Source organism: Bison bison, unplaced genomic scaffold (assembly GCF_000754665.1).
Source record: "Bison bison bison isolate TAMUID 2011002044 unplaced genomic scaffold, Bison_UMD1.0 scf7180017864291, whole genome shotgun sequence".
NCBI classification, from domain to species: Eukaryota; Metazoa; Chordata; class Mammalia; order Artiodactyla; family Bovidae; genus Bison; species Bison bison.
The window spans coordinates 7081528-7104502 of NW_011494863.1; the positions used below are offsets into that span (position 1 = coordinate 7081528).

The 22975-nt window shown below is 44.7% G+C and overlaps 1 protein-coding gene across 2 annotated transcripts in view; it reads left to right on the forward strand.

Annotated features, from left to right (window-relative positions):
* The window catches only part of SH3RF2 (SH3 domain containing ring finger 2), a 149825-nt gene that overhangs the window by 1217 nt on the left and 125633 nt on the right, over positions 1-22975 (forward strand). For both annotated transcript variants that reach the window (XM_010850456.1, XM_010850455.1), the window contains exon 2: positions 352-841. In XM_010850456.1, coding sequence (XP_010848758.1) covers positions 464-841 — 378 coding nt within the window. In that variant the 5' untranslated portion in view covers positions 352-463. The remainder of the gene's footprint in view (positions 1-351; positions 842-22975) is intronic.

Here is a 22975-nt window from a genome sequence, read left to right on the forward strand (position 1 = left end):
GAGAAATTACATCCTGAGGGGCCTTTCATTTGAGATCCAGACGGACTGCTGGAAGGCTTCATCCTTGGAGCCCTGGGTCAGTTCTGTCTCCCTTCTCCCGCCTTGCTCACGGAGAGGCAATGAGTAAGTTAGTCCGGCAAGCAGTCAGAAGCTGTATTGGCTGCTCCCTCGCATCCTCCAGCAGGCAGGAGTCGAGGTCTCTACCTGCTAGCACTGAATCAGAATGAGTCATCTGAAACTTGGGTGCGGAAACAAAGTCCCTGCGAACCGCCTTATGAGGCTCTGCCTCCTGTAGGTGGGATATACCTCTGAAAGCAGTCACGGTTTCTTCCCTCTTCCTTTCTCCTTCAGACAAGCGGGCATCCTGACGCTCTCAAGAAGCCCCGTCTCTGCCCCACTGGCTCAGCTGACCCGACCATGTGGACTCTGCCCCTCCAGGTCAGGACTGGAGTTTTAAAATAAAATGGATGACGTGACGTTACTTGATCTTCTGGAGTGCCCCGTGTGCCTTGAAAAGCTCGATGTCACCGCCAAAGTTCTCCCTTGCCAGCACACCTTCTGCAAGCCATGTCTCCAGAGGATTTTCAAGGCCCACAAGGAGCTGCGGTGCCCCGAGTGCAGGACCCTGGTGTTCTGCAGCATCGAGGCGCTGCCGGCCAACCTGCTGCTCGTGCGCCTTCTGGACGGCGTGCGGGCCGGACAGAGCTCCGGGAGAGGGGGGTCCTTCCGCCGGCCCGGGGTGCTGACCCCACAGGACGGCAGGAGGAGCAGGACTCACCCCAGAGGTCCGCAGTGCAGTCCTTTCCGACTGGTGCCTAACGTCAGAATCCACATGGATGGGGTAAGAAAGATCTCTGTTCCTGCGTGTTTCCTTGGAGGTTGGGTTTGTGTGCGCCAGCAGTTGGGGCTTCTCTTCTTTTAGCTATGTTTCAAAGAGCCGCTGCCGAGGATTCCCTGAGGATAAGTTTCTGTGGGTGGTGATTGTGGTACTGAGACTCAGTGGAACCCTGAGCCTATCCAGTCCAATCAGGAACTCTTAAAATTCTTAAAGCTACCCAGGTCCTCCTTGCTTGTAGTCCAGAAGGTGGTGGAACATGGAAAGCCTTCTTGATTGTTTATTTATTTATGTGTTTGTTTTTGACTGCACTGGGTCTTCCTTATGGTGCGGAGGCTTCTCATTGCAGTGGCTTCTCTTGTTTGGAAGCGGGAGCTATAGAGCCTGGCTCAGTAGTTGTGGTGCACAGCTTAGTTACTACTGGCATGTGGGATCTTCCATGACCAGGGATCGAACCCATGTCCCCTGAATTGGCAGGTGGATTCCTAACCACTGGACCACCCGGGAAGTCCTTTGATTATATTCTTGGTACCAGGGCATGGGAAATGCACAGAGGATGAGAAAAAGAAAAACAAATCCAACTGCTTGTCGCTTTTGTGATCTCAGAGAAGTTACTAAATGTCAGGTTTTGTTTGCATTTTACCCAAGTCCCTCTTTCCACTCCCAGTCATAAAGTGCCATGATGACAATGCTCATTCACAATCACTCAAAGTTATCAAGACACTGGACACATAAAGTTCGATCAGGAAGGAAGCATATATGTGGGTGGAGTGACTGACAGGAAAGGCTGGGCTGTGAAGTACAACTGACATGTACAGGAGCCCCGAAGATGTGTCTTATTTTACAAAATGAATAAAGCATACAGAAAATGCACATCAGAGCCTGCCATGAAAAATGAAGCGCCTCAGGCGAGCCGCAAGAGATCACCCAGTAATGCGTTTGTGTTTGGACAACGTGAATCGTCCTGTCCAGCCTTGTGGGCACATCCTTGAGACTTTATATGATCTGACTGTGAGCCTCATTCTGAGAAGCTGGGGAAGGGGATAACTTGAGAGAAGATCATGGTCCTGTGGCTACAGGAGGATTATTGGCTGTCACCCGCAGAGTCAGTGTGTCCAAGTGGGCATGGCACGCCATGGCCTGGGTGGTTGGCATACTCAGAAATTCTGTGAAGTGCCACGTAAAGCAAGCTTTAACCCTGGCAGCTAACCACGACTTTAACCATGACTCCCCGCTGTGAAAGAGTAGCAGAGGGAGGGAGGGTCTTCCCCGGACTCCTTCCAAGGAGAATAGGCTCGGGTGTGCATTCAGGACAAGTTTCTAAAATATTCTTCTCAACAGCCTATTACTCCTTGGGCTCCCTGCACCCTTAAGCCACCCATGCAGCAGGGTAGTGTGGAAACTTTCCAAAAGGAGAGCAGGAAGAAACCAGGCTTCAGTGTGATTTCTTCACAGCAGACTTTTTACTGCCATTGTGCCTGTGTGTGAGAACACATTCCACAAAAGGGCTTGGTGCCCTCCTTTAAGGCTCCTTATTAGCCCCAGGTCTAGTCATCAATCAGAATCCACAGGCTTGGAAGAGGAGGGGTAGGGGCGCAAGCTTTCCCAGGCAGGCTGTGTTTACAGAGCATCAGGCTGAACCTCGGGTCAGCAGATCTCCCTTTGAATTCCCGAGACCCAGCAACCTCTCTCCTCCCTCACCCTGCAAAGTCTGACTTGCCTCCCCGCAGGGCGGAGTATCATCCATCACTCAGAGAGCGCTGGGAGACTGGGAGGAGGCAAGTCCCCTATCAACTTCGCATATTTTTGTTCATGCTTTCTTCTTTTTGATGTGGCTATGTTGCTAAGAAAAGGTAGCAACAGATGGAGCCACAGCTACCTACTTTTTGAACCACAGCGAATTCCCAGGTCCCTCCTGGCATGGGGAGCTATAGGAACTAGAGCTCTTATTCTCTTATAGGAATAAGAGACAGCCAGTAAGATCCTGCGTGTCCCTGGAAGTCTTTCCCAAGGACCCATCACTTCAGACCAAGGGGCCGGTGACGGGGTTGTGCCCATCCTCCGAGCTGCACTGGACCGAGTCCTGCCATGAGGCTAAAACAAACCAAGCCATTGAGGGTACCTGCTTTCCAGCAGCACCTGGTTTAGTGAAGATGCTCTGTGAGAGGGCAGAGCCGGGGGCCACTCCACACCCTCACCCATTTCCTCCCTTTCCTGAGCCCACCTTTCTCCGTGTGGCTCATCTCATCCCTTTTGACTCTCTCAGTGGGGATGTGAACAAACTATTCCTGGATGTAAATACAGCTATAATTCTGCATCCTGTTTTACTCCCCCCAGTTGTAGCTGCCTCTCCTGAAGTGTGAAAGCAATGGTGCATCCCTGGGTTCAGACAATTGCAGATGATCTGAGAGTCTACACACTGTTCTGAGAGGCAGAAGTGTGGCCTTACATCCTCAGTCAAACCCTCATCAAGCTACTTGCCCTCTTGGCCTCAGTTTACCCAACCCAGTCAACTCTTAATATTTGCTACCCCTCTTCCTCCAGGATAGTGTAAACATTATCTTTACAACATACTCATATCACCTTAGAAAACCTATGCTGGGTAAATGCAAAGCATCATCATTATCATTCATTTAAGCTGACTATATGACTGTGGGCAAGCCACTTCAGCTTGCTGGGTCTCAATTTAAAATTCTGTAAAATGGGAAAATGTATTATAAGAGTGGAGAGCCATGGTGAGGCTTAACTAATGAGTGTTTTCAAGGCACTTTGAGATCCTTAGATGAAAGGCATTTGGAAGATCTGTTATCGTAGTAAACATTATTATTGACTGTTTATTGTGCCCTGTCGTGCATGAGACATTCTACAAAACACAGCAGGAGTGATAGTCCTTGCAGGAGAGTGTAATAGGTGTTATTATTGAACTTGAGTCTACAAGGAGTCCAGGCCAGTATAATACTAAGTGTAAAGTACTCTACTAATAGGGTATAAACAACCTGTTGTCACTGGGTACCATTTTGCAAAATACCTCTTCCAGAGGACTCAGTGTTAAGGTGGCATTCTCAAAGAGTTAATTTAATTTCGTGTTCAGGAGCTTTTTAAGTCCAAAGTCTGTTCTGCTCACCTTGCGTCATCTAAAAAACAAGCTCATCGAGATCTTTCTGTTGGCTCAGAGAGGTCTGGTACGTTCTGTGCTAGCCAGTGTGCCAGGGTGGAACCAAGAGCCACACTTCATAGTGCCAACTCAAGAGAGAAAAAAAAAACAGTCCATTGTGCCTACCTGTCTAAAACCCTCCCAGGCCAGTTGTGTAAAAAGAAAGCTTGAGAAATGGCTTTAGGTTTCTATAGCAGGCAATTATTTCAAGCCAACACGTAAGACCAACAGACTCCTGGAGGACCCATGTCAGTGCTGATGTCATTGGTTCTTATTCCTTCCCATATTGTGGCCGAGCCAAAGGAACTTTGCAAGTCTTCGAGAAGATTATGAGCTTCTGAATTGCTGATCGCTCTTCCTCCTTCCTCCACTACCCTTTAATAGTATTTCTGATTTAGAACAGGCAGGAAAGCAGCGAAGCTAAAAACTTGCAAAGTTAGACTTTGAAAAAGCCAGAATTCAGATTCTGATTCTGCCTCTCGACAGTTGCATACTTTGGATGAACCTCAGGGCCAGCCTCCAATTCCCCTTCTGAAACCTGGAGATAATAGCAGTACCTACCTCTGAGGGTTGTTGCTGCTGCTAAGTCGCTTCAGTCGTGTCCGACTCTGTGCGACCCCATAGACAGCAGCCCACCAGGCTCCCCCGTCCCTGGGATTCTCCAGGCAAGAACACTGGAGTGGGTTGCCATTTCCTTCTCCAATGCATGAAAGTGAAAAGTGAAAGGGAAGTCGCTCAGTCGTGTCCGACTCTTCGCGACCCCATGGACTGTAGCCTACAAGGCTCCTCCGTCCATGGGATTTTCCAGGCAAGAGTACTGGAGTGGGTTGCCATTGCCTTCTCTGTTCTGAGGGTTGTTGGGGAGAAATAAATGAGACAGTTCATGTCACTTAGCTCGTAGCACCTTGATTGGTTCATATTATGTGCTCAATAAATTTTAGCTGGTATTGCTATTGTTATTAAAGCAACTCAAGACTTTCCACGCTAAATTATGCACCATCTCTCTTGTTAATCGAGTGTCCCCCAGAGATGGTCCTTGGTACCCTGATTTTTGGTTGGTATGTGTGTCTCCAAAGGATGTGAGGCCATAATTCACGTGTGTGATTCCTCCCAGCATGAGCTGGCTTGGCAGTTCATTTCCAAGACCCTTTAGGAGCTAGGAATGGATTCTAGGAGAAACAATACTCGCCAGCTTCTCTTCCCCAAATGGCGAGCTCAGCAAAACACCATACACGGAGCAACAACCTGGTCCAGCTTCCCAGCATTGCCAATGCCTCATTAGCATCTGTCTTTCCTTTCCCCTGCATCTTTCAATCCCCAACACAAATGTCGCCGTCCTGGGTCTTGCAGGGCCAGACTCTCTCGCTTCTTTGTTAAACATCATGCCAACCACACACATTCCTATCTTGCTCGCCCTACCTCAGCAAGAACACACCTGCCACCTCCAGCACACAGACCAGGTGGTTGTGTCCTAGAAACTTCTTCAGCTGGTGTGGCAAGCAGTTGAGATGAAAAATGAGGTCAGAAGGCACAGGGGGGAACTGAGGCTGGGGAGAAACCAAAGGGCATCCAGGCCCTTTCCTGGGTCTCAGCTGCTGTGTCCTGCAGCAGTGCCGCGACACACATGGTCATCTCTGCTAAATTTGCAAGGCAGTTAAAACCATCCCAAGCCCTTGAAGATAGCAGGCAGATGGCACTGGGTCAGCGAGGCCTGGATGTGGCACGTGGAGGAGCCAAGTTTGAGAAGTCAGGAGACCCAGATAGTTCTCCGGCTCCTCCCACCTTTGCAAACCTTTGACAAAACCATATGGCTCCAAACTGACTTGACCCCTACCCTCTGTCGATATACCACCCTCTTCATTACAGTCCTCCCCATTTCACTGATTACTGTTTAAGGACTGTGGTCAAATAGAGCTGAGTTTGTGCTGGTATTCAATTACTTTTGAGCTGTGAGGCCTCAGGCAAATCACTTAACCTCTCTGATCCCCAGTTTCCATATTTGTGCAATGGTGATATTAATGGTATACATATGTCATAAGGTTACAAGAGATGATGTATGTAAAATGCTTAGTATACTATGGTAAATGTTAAGTAACAAAACAGCAACAGTAGAGGACAAAGTTTGGAGCATTGGATTTGGAGCTCTTTGTACCCACACATAAACATACAGAGACCTCTGTTCAAAAATTAAGCAAAGGGGATAACAAAAGAAAAAGGGGTTCCTGACAAGACAAAACTAGGGACTTCCCTGGTGGTCCAGTCGTTAAGACTCCATGCTCCTAATGCAGGTGGCATGGGTTTGATCCCTGGTTGGAGAACTAAGATCCCACATACCAAGTGGTGTAACCCAAAAGCAAAGGGACAGAACTACAGTGATGAAAAAGTGTGGTTTTCAGTGGTGACCAGGGGTTATGGGTTGGGAGAGGATTTATAAAGGATAGCATGAGGGAGTTTTATGGGATGAAGGGACTATCCTGCATCCTGTTTGTGATGAAAGTTAAATGAATCTATGTATGTGTTAACATTCATATGAATATATGCCAAGAGGGGAAAAAGTCAATTTCATTGTATGCCAATGTTTAAAATAATATTTTTAAAAATGAAAGGAAGCTCTTGTACATTTCTTTGAGTCTCTACCTGATTTTCACCTGGCCTGCTCTGATGTCCCTTCATGTCTGTGTGTATTGGGTCAACGCTATTTTGGAGAAGGATTTTGCCATCATTTAAGCAATCAGGGTAATTCCTGCAGGTGGGCTTCTCTCTGTTTTAGCAAACTATTCTATTAACTGCTTCAGTTTTCTCATCAGTTAGAGGTATCTGGCCAGTAGACAAACAGCAGCGCATCCCCTGGTGGAGATGGCCCAAGCAGATGGCTGGGGCAGAAGGTTCTCCTTACTCAACCTCAATTATCCATCATGTGCACTGGGGCGTGTCACCTAAGGGATTAGTCAGTGCATATTTCATGTTGTTTCGATGCCTCTTAGGAAAGGTTGTCTGCCCATGTGTCCCTTCATACTATGAAGAGATTATGGAACAAGGGAAAGTGCTTGTTCAGCCCTTGACACGCAAAGAGCATCCCCACCTATCTCATTCCAGACGCCACTGCATAGCTTTTGGCTGAGCAGGGACCAGCTCACATATGGTTCTCTTCAATCTCAATATCTTCCCCCTTTTTCATTTATTTAATTTAATTTATTTTTATTATTTTATTTTGCCTTCTGGGACTTTGTGGAGGTGTGCAGGCTCTTCACTGGGCACGTAGGATTTCTCTAAGTTGCATCATGCAGGGGTTTTTTTGTGCTATCGAGCATGGGCTCTAGAACACCTAGGCTCAGTAGCTGTGGTGCTCAGGCTTAGTTGCCCTGTGGCATATAGGATTTTAGTTCCTGGACCAAGGATCAAACCTGTGTCCCCTGCATTGGAAGGCAGATTCTCAACCACTGGACCACCAGGGAAGTTCCTCTTTCTCATTTTCAAATCTATACTTACGTGTTAGACCTGTCTTTGACAAACTGTATTATGTAAGTGATTAATGGAGGTTCCATAAAGCTCCAGAGTCAAAGAAACCTGAGGTTGAAACAGAGTTAAACCTTTTTTCTTTGCTGCAGGACTTTTTCGTACTTTTAGTACTAAAGAATGGTGAATCTCCAAAGAGCAGACAATGATAAGAAACATTTCCCAAATTCCTGTGACAGTGGTAACCCTAAGACTTTTATTAGTGCCCTGAGTTATATTAATTGTCCACAGAACAAATTTTGGGAAATGTTGTCTCATATTAATGCAGAGATAGCTGAGCCCTCAAAGAGAATCCCTATTATAATTGGAGACTACTGATGCATTCCAAGAAGAGTTGTAGGCAAGTTTTTGTCGTTAGAAGATATTTTTGGAAAACTGTTTGAAACTTGCTACCACCAGTTTCTGCAGTATTTATTTAGCTTCTACCATTTTATTTTTTGGTCATGCCACACATCATATGGGGTCTTAGTTTACCCACCAGGGATCAAACCCACATCCCTTGCACTGGAAGTACAGAATCTTAACTGCTGGACCACCAACGAAGACCCTTAGCTTCTGTCAGTAGTCAGCCATAGGTACTGTGGGAATCTACCCAACAAAGTAAAGATTCTACCTTCCCAGTGCTTACTGTCTGATGGTAAAACCAACTAATTAGATACGTGTATTAAGCATATGTGTATAAATATATACATACATATCCCTGATTTAAAGATATTATCTATTATAAGATACATTATTTAGTTATAGCCCTAAAGGGAATAAAAAAAGCACTACTATATTAGATGTTCACTGTAAGATACATCCAATTTTAGAAATGTGAAGATATGAAAAAAGGACTGTCTTACTGAAGAGTACATATTGTCTGATTCCATTTATATAAAATTCCAGAAATGGCAAACTATAGTGCTTTTTGGGTAATGCAAATGTTTTATGTGGTGTTATATAGGTTTGTCTAAATTCATCAAATCGTACACTTAAAAAGAGTACATTTTTGGTGTGTATATATATATAACCCAATAAAGTGATTAAGACAAAGAAGTCTTAGACTCAAAAGATACTGGTTTATGAAAATGTCAGATGAGGAGGTGGTTCAGTTTAAGGGAAATGAAGTTTGTCTAAAAAAAGAAACTTCCTTTAAAAATATGGGCATTTTAATGGTAGGAAGGACAGGGTCAGAGAATGAAAACGCAGGGTCTAGTCTGGGCACGTGGGTGCTAGGAAAGATGGGATATCTTGAACAGAATGAAAGTTGGAAGAGAGGGAGAAAGAGATGGAGAGGAGTTGGCGTGACTGGTTATCTGCTTCAAAACCACCACTAGGAAGGCACATGTCAATTACTCTGTAATTAAGTCTCTCTGTGTCTACTTCCATGTAATCACGTGGCCTATGGGTTGTATCTACCTGATGGATTCAGAGCAGCCAAACAAGATATCTCTGCTCTGAACAGACGGCCAAGCTCCCTGGGTAAACTGAAGAGCAGTTTCCACTTCACTGGCAGACGGACCACTCTTTTTCATTGAAATGGTCAGGTTACCTGACAACCCCAGCATGCAGGAACACTAGCCAGCACATCCACAGCAAGGGGCAGAACACAGGGCAGGGAAAGACAAGTCTATTCGTCATGAGCTGCTTCCTGCAACTTGGGTCTGTGTCAGCTGCCAGGGTCACACTGTTCCCGATGCCTGGCTCAGAAGCCAGGGCATTCAACAGACTGCTTCTAAGTGCCTGCTACGTGCCAGGCTCCATCTTGAAAGCTCACACCTTTGAAAGCTCACAGCAGGAATGCTCATGGGCTCAGACTCCAGGACTCAAATAGCAGCTGAGTTCACTTTAGATCTCTGTCATTTTTCCAATCTTTTATCCAAGCAGCAGCACAACAGGCAACTTGTCCTGGGTCTGGGTCTGGGTCTCAGTACCATGCTTGGAGCACAAACCTACAGTCTGGTCCAGATTAGGAACCCTCAAATGTTTTTTGAATTAATTAATGAACACATTCACGTTTTTGGTAGACTTTATGGAGTCATGGAATAATAACCCCTCATAATGTGGAAATGAACTCTTCCTGAATTGAGCCATGACAAAGCTCTATGAGGAATGAGCAGCGTATTATATTAGGCATAAAGCCACGTGGTGAATGAAATATTCTGGAGGTGAATCACCTTATTAAATACCTTTTGGGGTGACAGACAGTACTGCCCAGAAAACATAGTGGGCCAAGTTCAAAACCACTTAGCTCATGAATTGTTAACCCTAAGAAGATAGGAAATGTGTCTCCATATATGACCAAATTCCTGTATCGGAATCCACAAACGCTATGTACTCCTCTGATGGTGGGAAAAATATTCATAGTGAGTTAATTTACACTTAGCCTCAGTGGCAGAAAAGACGAAACATCAGAAGAATTTGCCAACGAGTTATGTACTAAACTGGCCTGGCCTCCTCCATGAAGGAAGCAGCATTTCAGGTAGGAACATGGCTCCTACACCTCTCAGGCTGACCAACCTATGTCACACATGTATATAATATAGAGAGCATAAAACTGGCATTTTTAGCCCCTTTTGTGTGTGTAGGGCCATCGCATTAAGTATATTTATATTGTTGTGCACCCAGCACCACTATCCATCTGTCTCCAGAAGTTTTCATCATCCCATACTGAAACTCTGTACCAATTAATAGCTCCTCATTGCCTCCTGGTGTGTATGTGTAAGTGTGCATGCGTGTGTGTGTGTGTGTGTGTGTGTAGATAGATTGACAAATAGATATTCACATGTATATTTTTTAACTTCTTTCTGGGTAAGAGGAATAAGTCTTTTAATATCATTTTTTAAATATATACTCTAATTTTCTGCTGCTTCTGACCTTAGACTTCCAATGAGATAAGCAAACAAGATAATGCTGTGATTCAGAACCAAGGCTCTTCATTCATGTGTACTGGCTGTATGCTTCTGGTCAAGTTATTTAGTAACTCTGAGCATCATTGTTACAAGATGAAAATAGGAATCTTAGCTCCTAGGGTTCTTGGGAGGATTCAATGAGGCAGTTCCTGTAAAGTGCTTAGAACAGGGTCTGGATGAGGTAAGCTCCTGCTAAGGGTGAGCTGTCTGCTCGCACTCATCTGGGTAGGTTAACTTGTAAAGCACTACCACGCTTATTGCGGTCAGCCTGCTATTTTACTGCATTGAAGACATGGGGGTAACTGTGATCGTGGCTTCATTTGGAGGATAAGTCAAGACAATTCTTGTAAAGTTCTTAGCACAGGGCGTGACACACACTACTTCTTGATAATAATTGTGAGGCATTATTATTATTTCCTATGCCTCATTCAATCAGCAAGCATATACAGGATGCCTTTTATGAGTAAGACCCAATGCCAGGCTCTAGTGAAGAACAAAAGCAAATAATATATGATTCTTATTAACATGTAGACATGGAAGAGACCCAGGAAAACTGAGTAATTCACCAAAATGGCTGAAACCCTGCTTTAAAGAGCTCATGGACTTTGGGGAGGCAGCCACGTAAGGTAATAATTACGAGGCAGGTAATAAGTGTTAAAACAGAGGACTTACTGTGTCAGGCACTGGGTAAAGCACTCTTTACTACAGAATCTACAGAATCTCATTTAACTGTACAAATCTGAGATGACTGTTCCCGTTTTGTCTACTTCACACATACGAGGTTTGTGCTCAAGAAGAGCTCATATACGAAAACACAATGGGAGAAAACGGGTGCAGATCAAAATTGAGCATTCCTGTGCTTGTGTTCAGGGCAGTTGTTGAGGTTGCATTTTATTTTATTTTTTTAATGCAGCTTGTTGTCTAGTTGTGTCTGACTCTTTGCAATCCCATGAACTGTAGCCCACCAGGTTCCTCTGTCCATGGGATTCTCCAGGCAAGAATACTGGAGTGGGTTGCCATTTCCTTCTCCAGGGGATCTTCCTGACCCAGGGATTAAACCCTCATCTCTTGCATTGGCAGGCGGATTCTTTACCACTGAGCCACCAGGGAAGACTTAAATGCAGCTAGTCTTTGTTTTTAATTTTATTTATTTCTTTACTTGGCTGCACTGGGTTTTAGTTGTGGCACTTGGGGTTTTTAGCTGCTGCATGTGAACACTTTAGATGTGGTATGTGGGGTCTAGTTCCCTGACCAGGGATTGAACTCCAGACCCTGCATTGGGAGTGTGGAGTGTTTGCCACCGGACCACCAGGGAAGTCCCTGCAGCTAGTCTTATTCTTGACCATTCACAGCAACCCATGACACTGAGGACTGCAAACCTCAAAATACACTGAGAGGCACGTAAACTGGGTGGGGAGCCCTGGCATCATGGTCCCCACACCGCTGGTTTGAAAAAATATGCCTTTTGGCTGCCATTCACACTCACAACATGGAAAGGCAAGAGGACTGATGAGAGAGCTTGGATTATTCACTGTTAATCTTCCTTGAGAAGCTAAGGAGAAAGAAGACAAATATTTGCCAGAGTGCCTGACGCAAACCACCCCCGTTTAAGGGTATCAGCCACCTGCCAGTGTTGGAGAAGGCAAGTGTGGAACCACTTGCCTAACTGGAAAATTGGTCCACATAGTCAGCTGCAGCCCATCCTCCCATCTCAGTGTCCCCTTCGTTCCTCCAGAAAGTCAGCCCTCTGTCCCAAATCCCAAGCCAGTCGGCTGCAGGTTCCTCAGGCTCTCCGAGACTACCCTCCAGCCTCCCAGCATATGTAAGCTCCTGAGGTTAAGGAGGTGTCTTGTCTTCTCTGTACCCAGCAGAGTGCCTGAAATGCAACCAGAATTCAATAAATATTGAAGTACTGAATACGTAGTGTTGGTGATAATGCAAGAAACTGCAGTTAGATTCAGCATCTTTAAGGCCCTGGTGTTTTCGCCCGGGACAAGAGGAAAGGAGACATCCCCACTATCTCATCCCCCGGATCCCTTTCAGCCCCTGTCTTGTTGACCAGGGTGTTTCTTGACTCAAGGCCAGGTGTGTTAGGAATGGCAAATAAGTCCTTGCAGGGGATTCAGAGGTGAAAAAAAGAAGTCAGACCAGTATGGAGCCAGATAGAGAGAACACCAAAACTGGCAAGTGCGTTCCTCTGAGCAGGTTCCCCTGGTTTTGCACAATTAAGGATGATATCGCCACACACATAGGAGTATTTTAATTGGTTGCCAAGGCAATGCGGCAGAGTCAGTGGGCATGAAGCAGGAATAGATCTCTGCAGAGCTGTGCTCAGGAAGGGTGCTTGGCTGTGACATTAACGAGCTGCCTGGATAGGAGAAAGGCAGGGCTGCCATAAATCTTATTTGGGGCTTTTCTTCAGTATATGAAAATGGTAGAGAAAGGGAGGGGCAAAAGAGAAAACTTCTCTTTCTGGCCCTCTGGAGAAGCAGGAGAGGTAATCTTCTGGATTTCAAGTTTCTCCTCGGAGTGGTGAACTTTTGTGGATGAGAGAAATCCAAGGAGATTTGGTTGCATGCTGGAAGGAAGAAGGAATAGGATGATTGAAGAACAGAAGGAGATGACAGTGTTTTCTTCTTCTTGAGAGATCATAAAAAGGGCCCAGGATGCAGGAGCCTGTATTTTCACAAAAAGAACACTTTCTATCAACTCCTTTTACTTCCCTTTGTGTGAGCAAGGAAAAGAATTTGCTATTAAATACATTTCTTTTGGGGGCTTCCCAGGTGGCACTAGAGGTAAAATACCCGCCTGCAAATACAGGAGACATAACAGACACAAGTTCGGTCCCTGGTTGGGAAGATCCCTGGGGAAGGCATGGCAACCCACTCCAGCATTCTTGCCTGGGAAATCCCAGGCACAGAGGAGCCTGGCTGCCTACAGCCCATGGAGTCACAAAGAGTTGGACATGACTGAAGTGCTTAGCATGCATGCATGTTTCTATTTACTTTTTTATTTTCTTAAGTTTTTGAATAACTAAGATTTTTTTTTTTCACAATCATAGAACTTTGTGGTTGAGACAGGTCCTGGGTTTTCTAACTTCTCTGTTTTACGCTGTCCCACAATCTAGAGAATCAGGCAAATTCCATCACATGGAATGCTCGTCCTGATGGCCTGGGCAAGGAGGGTGGGACCAGAAGAGAGAGAAGCCAGAAGGGAGGTGGACATTTCTCATTAGCACCTTAATAAGTATGACCATCACGCAGCACACACCATGTGCCAGACACTGTGAAATAAGTATGATTTTCTTGAATTCTCCCAACAACCTCTGGAAGTCCATGATGTTTTCTCACTTTACGGATGAAAGAAGAGGCAGGATTTGAACCAGGTTTGCCTACATCCAACGACTGGGCTCTTAACAAGATCAGTTAGGGTGTCCAGAACAAGCATGATGCTCCCTTGGCACCTCAGGGAGCCCTGCACCATCTGCCATTGCCGGTCACTTTCTGTTGGCACCAACACCACCATTCTAATGTGGTTGATAGACTTCCGGAGTACGAGGTAATCTCTAACCAATCCAGCTCCGTGTGCATGATATGCTGTGTCTTAACTGGATGCCACTTGGTCATAAATTGAAGGGTTTAAGTAGTAGAAATGTGTCTAAGTGAGGGGATAGAGAGGGAGACAAGAGAGGAGGAAATGGAGTCAGAGAAAAGAGAAAGGTAGGGATAGAGAAAGGCAGAAAAGATGCATGGGAGATGTAGACAGGGGCGACAGAAACCAGGAAGGAAGGAGGAGGAAAGGCAGAAGCTGGTCAAGGCAACAAGTGTGTGGGAGTAGCAGGGCTGGGGGGGCAACCTGGGGGAGATATGTTATCAGGAGACATGTCAGGCTTTGATCCAAAGCTGGTCTGCTTTTCTTGAAGTTAAACAGAGTTAGAACAAAATATTTATGCTCCATTCCTTTCAGAAACCTGTCATCAGGACAGGCAAAATGGTCTATTATAGGTGGGGAAAAATAGAGCCTGAAATTCAGGAAAGTCAGCTTTTAATCCTGGCTTAGCTGAGAACCACCCTGTGACATGAAATGTATCCGAGTGCTTATTAAATGTTAGCAGTTACTATGGTTAAAGAAAAAGTCAGATTCTCTGAGTCTCTGAATTCCGCTGTATCACAGATTTTACAGAATATGGAAATGATTCAGAAGTATTTGCATTTATGTTTTAAAGAAAAAGATGCATAAATTTCTCCCTTTTCAAGGCTTCTCTGGTGGTTCAGTGGTGAAGAATCCACCTGCTGATGCAGGAGGCGCTGGTTCAATCCCTGGCTCAGGAAGCTCCCCTGGAGAAAGAAATGGCAACCCACTCCAATATTGTTGCCTGGGAAATCCCATGGACAGAGGAGCCTGGCAGGCTACAGTCCATGGGGTTGCAAAAGAGTTGGACACAACTTGCACATTGTTGCAAGTGGCAAAATTTCATTCTTTTTCCTAGCTGAATAATATTCCATTGTATATATGTATAGCACATCTTCATTCATTCACCTGTTGATGAGCACTTGGGTTGCTTCCATATCTTGGCAAGTGTAAATAGTGCTGCTCTGAATATTGGGGTGCATGTATCTTTTCAAATGGGAGGTTTGGGCATTTTTCACATGTATGCCCAGGAACGGACTTGCTGCAGCTTGTGGTAGTTCTATTTTCAGGTTCTTGAGGAACCTCCACACTGTTCTCCACAGCAGCTACACAAATTTACATTCCTACATGTTGGCGATTTTTGTTATTGTTTAGTATTAGTATTGCCCCTGTCTTTGCATAGTTGTCCATCTTATTCTACTGGGAGCACCTGGTCCAGGATCCAGTTGCCTTTTGCTTAAACTATCTAAAAAGTAAACAGTTCTGTCTTATGAAAGATCTCTGAAGTATCTCCACACTGGAATTTCAGGAAGCAATGACACAGTCTTAGAGAATGTCTCTTGAGATCTCTTCCAGTAAAGAGCCTCCAGCCATAATAAACCTTGCTAATCAATACTGTAACAGGAATGCTACTCTTGAAAGCACTATGGAAGACAAATATTTTTTATTCTGTACATTTGGGAAGAAACATGTAACATTATGTGGGTGCAAGATATGTGTGTTAGTCGCTCAGTCGTGTCCGACTCTTTGCAACCCCATGGACTGTAGCTGTCCAGGCTCCTCTGTCCATGGAATTCTCCATGCAAGGATACTAGAGTAGGTTGCCATTCCCTTCTGCAGGGGATCTTCCTGACCCAGGGATCGAACCTGGGTCTTTTGCTTTGCAGGCAGATTCCTTACCATCTGAGCCACCAAGGAAGCAAGGTAGGTTAGTGGTATAAACTAAACTCAATGAAAGGAAAAAATGCTACATTGCAGTAGTAATACCACTAGCAGGTACTCGTTACACAATTATATATTGCGTGTTCTCACTATGTACCAGCAGAAAACTAGACAGCAGGATATAACCATGAACAAGACAGACATAAAATGTATGCTCTACTGGGATCGATGAACAAAAAAGCCATGGTCTTAGTTAGGTTCCCCCGGGAATCAGACTCTGACATGAGAGTTGAGTGCTCACAGATCATTTGGGATGTGTGAGGACATTGATCAGGGCGTGGGGACCTCATACAGGAGAGGGAGGTGACTAGTTAAGGTGTGTTTTGAAGCCACTCACCACAATGGGTTACTGATGCTTAACCCTTTGGAAAAACTGTGGGAAACAGTGTAAAACTCAGACCTTAGAATTACTGTGGCCAAGAGGTGAGAGATCTGGGGCATTTAAACCCCTATACCTGTCAGTCATTGGTTAAGAGCTACCCCAAGGGGCACAGTATGTTCTAGAAGCTCAAAGCAAGTCTTCCAACAGAACTGCAGGTGCTGGCTATTGGAAGTGAAGCTGAATTGCACAGAAATGGGAATGGGACCTGAGAAGATAAAGGCAGAGCACTAACTGTGTCACTTACACGCACACGAAATAACCAAGATAATCACAAATTGTGCTAAGTGTCTGCTGTATAAACTAACTTTTATCTATACAAGGATATGAAATAGAGGATGAAAGGGAAGATCCTTGATCAGGGGAGGCATTTGTGCCGAGATCTGAGTGATGAGAAGAATGCAGCTCTGTGATGAGGCGAGGATGGGTTCTAGTGATGGGGGACATCATGAGCCTGATCCCAGAAGGAACTCGCTGAGTTTGGGGAACTGACCGAACACCCACTTGGCTAAGGGATGATAAGCAGTGAGGTGAGAGGCATGAGAAAATGTTGCAAGGGAAGGTCTATGGGGACCAAGAAGCCATGGTCAAGAAGGGAACTTGGATCCTGGATACAATGAGAAAGACTAAAGCAGGGACGCCATCTGACCTGATTTTCAATTTAATATATCACTTTGGCTCTTGGGTGGGAAGTGAATTACTGAGGAACAAGAATGGAAGTACTGGGTTGACCAAAAAGTTCATTTAGGATTTTCTGTATGATGTTATGGAGAAACCCAAGTGAACTTTTTTGCCAATTGAATAGAAGATCAATTTCAAGTCTTCTGGATGTGTGATCTGGACTAAGATGGTATGTTTGATGGAGAAAAGTGGATGGGTTTGAGAATACACTTGGAAGTAGAAACAGTGGAACTTGATGGATTTGGGCATGCACACTGGACCCTTGATGTGTCACTGAAAACTCACTATGTGAAGCACTTCCATTTAATTCTTGCAACTTCTGTGTGAGGCAGATACCATTACCTTCATCCCATTTTACAGGTAGGGAGACTGAGGCTCAGAAAGAATAATTTGCTTAGGGTCTCACAGACATCAAGAGACAAAGCTGGATGTAGTCATAGCTGGTGACTTTAAGGTGCTCTACGTCACATACCAAACCCCTCTTCCAACAACACAAGAGAAGACTCTACACATAGACATCACCAGATGGTCAACACTGAAATCAGATTGATTGTATTCTTTTCAGCCAAAGATGGAGAGGCTCTATACAGTCAGCAAAAACAAGACTGGGAGCTGACTGTGGCTCAGATCATGAACTCCTGTGTGGTCTAAATCAAATCCATTATGACTATACAGTGAAGGTGAGAAAAAGATTTAAGGGACTAGATCTGACAGAGTGCCTGATGAACTATGGATGGAGTTTCATGACATTGTACAAGAGACAGGAATCAAGACCATCCCCAGGAAAAAGAAATTCAAAAAAGCAAAATGGCTGTCTGAGGAGGCATTACAAATAGCTGTGAAAAGAAGGGACGTAAAAAGCAATGGAGAAAAGGAAAGATATAAGCATCTGAATTCAGAGTTCCAAAGAATAGCAAGGAGCGATAAGAAAGCCTTCCTCAGTGATCAGTGCAAAGAAATAGAGGAAAACAATAGAATGGGAAAGACTAGAAATCTCCTCAAGAAAATTAGAGATATGAAGGGAACATTTCATGCAAAGATGGGCTCAATAAATGACAGAAATGGTATGGACCTAACAGAAACAGAAGATATTAAGAAGAGGTGGCAAGAATACACAGAAAAACTGTACAAAAAAGATCTTCACGACCCAGATAATCACGATGGTGTGATCACTCACCTAGAGTGAGAGATCCTGGAGTGTGAAGTCAAGTGGGCCTTAGGAAGCATCACTACGAACAAAGCTAGTGGAGGTGATGGAATTCCAGTTGAGCTATTTCAAATCCTGGAAGATGATGTTAAAGTGCTGCACTCAATATGCCAGCAAACTTGGACAACTCAGCAGTGGCCACAGGACTAGAAAAGGGCAGTTTTCATTCCAATCCCAAAGAAAGGCAATGCCAAAGAATGCTCAAACTACTGCACAATTGCACTCATCTCACATGCTAGTAAAGTAATGCTCAAAATTCTCCAAGCCAGGCTTCAGCAATATGTGAACTGTGAACTTCCAGATATTCAAGCTGGTTTTAGAAAAGGCAGAGAAACCAGAGATCAAATTGCCAACATCTGATGAATCATTGAAAAAGCAAGAGAGTTCCAGAAAAACATCTATTTCTGCTTTATTGTCTATGCCAAAGCCTTTGACTGTGTGGATCACAATAAACTGTGAAAAATTCTGAAAGAGATGGGAATACCAGACCACCTGACCTGCCTCTTGAGAAACCTATATGCAGGTCAGGAAGCAATAGTCAGACCTGGACATGGAACAACAGACTGGTTCCGAATAGGAAAAGGAGTACGTCAAGGCTGTATATTGTCACCCTGCTTATTTAACTTATATGTAGAGTACATTATGAGAAACAGTGGGCTGGATGAAGCACAAGCTGGAATCAAGATTGCCAGGAGAAATAGCAATCACCTCAGATATGCAGATGACACCACCCTTATGGCAGAAAGTGAAGAACTAAAGAGCCTGTTGATGAAAGTGAAAGAGGAGAGGGAAAAAATTGGCTTAAAACTCAACATTCAGAAAACTAAGATCATGGCATCCGGTCCCATCACTTCATAGCAAATGGATGGGGAAACAGTGAAACAGTGACTATTTTTCTGGGTTCCAAAATCACTGCAGATGGTGATTACAGCCATGAAATTAAAAGATGCTTACTCCTTGGAAGGAAAGTTATGACCAACCTAGACAGCATATTGAAAAGCAGAGACATTACTTTGTCCACAAAGGTCCATCTAGTCAAGGCTATGGTTTTTCCAGTGGTCATGTATGGATGTGAGAGTTGGACTATAAAGAAAGCTGAGCACAGAAGAATTGATGCTTTTGAACTGTGGTGTTAGAGAAGACTCTTGAGAGTCCCTTGAACTGCAAGGAAATCCAACCAGTCCATCCTAAAGGAGATCAGTCCTGGGTGTTCATTGGAAGGACTGATGTTGAAGCTGCAACTCCAATACTTTGGCCACCTGATGCAAAAATCTGACTTTTTTGAAAAGATCCTGATGCTGGGAACGATTGAGGGCAGGAGGAGAAGGGGACGACAGAGGATGAGATGGTTGGATGGCATCACCGAATCAATGGACATGGGTTTGGGTAAACTCCTGGAGTTGGTGATGGACAGGAAGGCCTGGTGTGCTGTGGTTCATGGGGTCGCAAAGAGTCGGACACGACTGAGTGACTGAACTGAACTGACTGTCACATTAAACCCAAGAAGAGGTGGGGATCAGCCCCGTGTCCCCCTGTCTGAACGTGTCCTTGGTCAGTGGTGTTGACTGGCAGAACGTCAGTCAGGCAGAGGGAAAAGCACAGGCATTAAAGCCAAAAGATTTGAGTCTGATCCTAGCTCTTTCACTGGCTGGCTGTCACTAAAACTCTCTGAGCCTCAGTTTCCTCCTCAGTAAGTCAGCTTCGTCTTTTCAAATGGTTGTTTTTATTTAATTTTATTGATGTATAGTTGATTTACAATGTTGTGTCAAATGGCTGTTCTTTATATTAAATGAAGGACGGGGAGCCTAGCGTGCTGCAGTTCATGGGGTCGCAAAGAGTCGGACACAACTTAGCAACTGAACAATAACAACAAAGTGAATCACTGGGTTGTCCAGAGCCAACTCAGACCAGCTCCCTGGGTGCCTCCAGCCAGGAGCAGAATTGGGGCCACATCAGGCTTGCATCCTTAGGCGCTGTTTCAGGAGACTTGACTCTGAGGACTCAGAAAGACAGATTCCTTTAGAGGAGAAACCCATCCAAACAAATTTCTCCCATGACTCTCCCTGAGGCCTGACTGAGACTGGGTGTTACATAAAAGGTGCTCTTAACCCAAGTTCATCTCAGGCTTTCTTTTTTAAAGAAAATGCCACCTTGTAAGGAATCATAAAGCACAGGTGCTGAGAGCTGAAAAGGATCATAAGAAACTGCCTGCCACAGTGTCTTCCTATACAAATATGGAGTCTGAGGCTTAGCAAGAAGAAAAGACTAGCCAAGGCTACACAGTTTACCTGTGAATAGACACCAGGAGCAATGCCAGGCTTTCTCAATCTGGGCCTGAGCACCTTGTATTTTAACTGCCTTGCCTCTTGCCCAGGCCATTGTAATGAGTTTGCTGGACTTGGATTGGAGGCCTCCAAAACAGATTTCAGCATAAAGCACTCCTTTAGAAACGTGAGCACATTCAGATCACGTGTAGTGTTTTGCAGCGTGGCCTGGTAAGGGCACTTTGAGACCTCTGGCCCTCAGCTGCAGTTTGGGCTGAAAAGCATGTAAACATTTCCACAGTCTTACAGTTTACACCAATTTGGAGCCTCAGGAGGCAGTTTCTAAAGACTTGAGGGAAAGAACAAGGGACAAACTACACAGAGAGACATAGAGCAACACTGGATGGCAATGAAAGAAAAATCTTTCCTATGTGAAACAAAAGGTATGAAAGAGGTGAGCCTGGCATTGGCATCAAGGGGCTCAATTTCATGGATATTGTTCTCTGAAAGCCCTTTCTTATGCAACCATTTGCCTAATAGCAACCACTATTTTGGTTTTGTCTTTTAAACATTTTAAATTATTTCCAAAGAATAGAAAAGTGATTACTGGCTCAAAGGGGATGAATATTTTTGAGCCTCCTGATACATAATATTCATTTGCTTTCATCTGTGTTCGGCTGAACTCTTTTACTTGCAAGTGACAGAAACCCACCTCAAATGAGCTCAAACAGAAGTGGGAGTTTGTTAACTCATGAAACGGGAAGTTCAGAAAGCTGGTCTCAGGACCTCAAAGGACCCAGATTGTCTTGCCAGATCACTCCTATATCATAACTCCACTTCTTTCCCTATAATGGCATTATTCTCCCCAATTACAAATAACATTCTCTATAATATGGTTTTTCCTGTGGTCATGTATGGATGTGAGAGTTGGACTGTGAAGAAGGCTAAGCGCCAAAGAATTGATGCTTTTGAACTGTGGTGTTGGAGAAGACTCTTGAGAGTCCCTTGGACTGCAAGGAGATCCAAGCAGTCCATTCTGAAGGAGATCAGCCCTGGAATTTCTTTGGAAGGAATGATGCTAAAGCTGAAACTCCAGTACTTTGGCCACCTCATGTGAAGAGTTGACTCACTGGAAAAGACTCTGATGCTGGGAGGGATTGGGGGCAGGAGGAGAAGGGGACGACAGAGGATGAGATGACTGGATGGCATCACTGACTCGATGGACGTGGGTCTGGGTGAACTCCGGGAGTGGTGATGGACAAGGAGGCCTGGCGTGCTGCGATTTATGGGGTCGCAAAGAGTCGGACACGACTGAGCAACCAAACAACAACCAGGTGTAGAGGTAGTAGTAACAAAAGTAAGAAGAGGCAGGATTACTAAGTTCACAGAATTTCTGGAAGACTGACTTGAGGCCACTTTGCCAGGAACACCACCTCAAATGACCAAGTGCTGACTTCCAGGGCGGACCTTGCAGACACTGAATACTGAATCTCCCCCGCCCCCACCATGGCCTTTCTCCTTCTCCGGCAGTTGGAGGTCACCTTGGTGTTATCCCCACCACCTTCCCACAGAAGTGCAGATGAGCCTTCCCTGGGTGCCTTCTTGTGTCACTCACTCCCAATTTGAAGTCCAAGTCAGATTTCTGTCACTGACAGAGCCTGGCCCCTGGTGGAAAGTGGTACTGATAAAGCTGGCATTTACAGCTTCGTAATTTTGAGGCAGTTTCTCCCATGCACTAAAATTCATAAGGAGGGTGACTTTCTAAACATAGAAAGGGAGTTCAGATACATGGCACTCAAAAGAATCACGAACACATACTACAAGAAACGTGACAACAGACAGCTGAGAGTTACATCACTCTAGCTCCACAACCCCAGAAAGAAAAAAAATTCTTTTCCGACACCACCTTGCTCGGTGCCTGTGTGCATGAGCGCTCACTCAGTCGTGTCCAGCTCTTTGCCTGGCACATCGTAAATACCTGTTGGACTGAAATAATCCTGAAACTTTAACCAATAAGACCTGATTCCAAATCGCAAGACTCCTTTGTGTCTGATACTGACTAAACTAAGATGAAATTAAAGTCCTGTGTTCCCCTGGTTTCCTTGTATCTAAAGTATTTCTTCCCTGAACTTTTGTTTAAAGGTGGGCAGGCTGACATACCTTGTTTGTGTCTAATGTTCATGGCTGTCTGATTTCTTCTTGCAGAGGGAAAAAGGGGGATATAATAGTTCTGATAAATGGAAACCTGGCATTTTTACCAATGGAAGTCTGCTGAAATAGAAGATGAGATTCTTACCTAGGAAGAACATTAACAGCATGTAAAATTGCTATTGGCACTTAAAGATACATTAGTAGGGTCAAAACTGGGATCAAAAAGAGTCCAATAGGCAAGGCAGATGACAAATACAATTCTCAGTTTCATTGAAAACAAGGCAGGAAGTTAAAATGCAGTCCCTCAAAGAGCTTTCACAGGTAGCATGATATTTGATAGCAGCACGCCACTGATGGAAAATTTTATACAGATGCTGAAATTAGCTTTGCTAACACATCCTCCAACAGTGAGCATTACCCAGCTTTGACTCTTGGAAAGTTGCCTGTGGAGATAAAATGAAGAGGGTACACTGGTATGGTTTTTGAAGACAGTAGGATTTTTCAGGAACCACTGTATGCCTGCATCTGCGTCCATCCTTTTT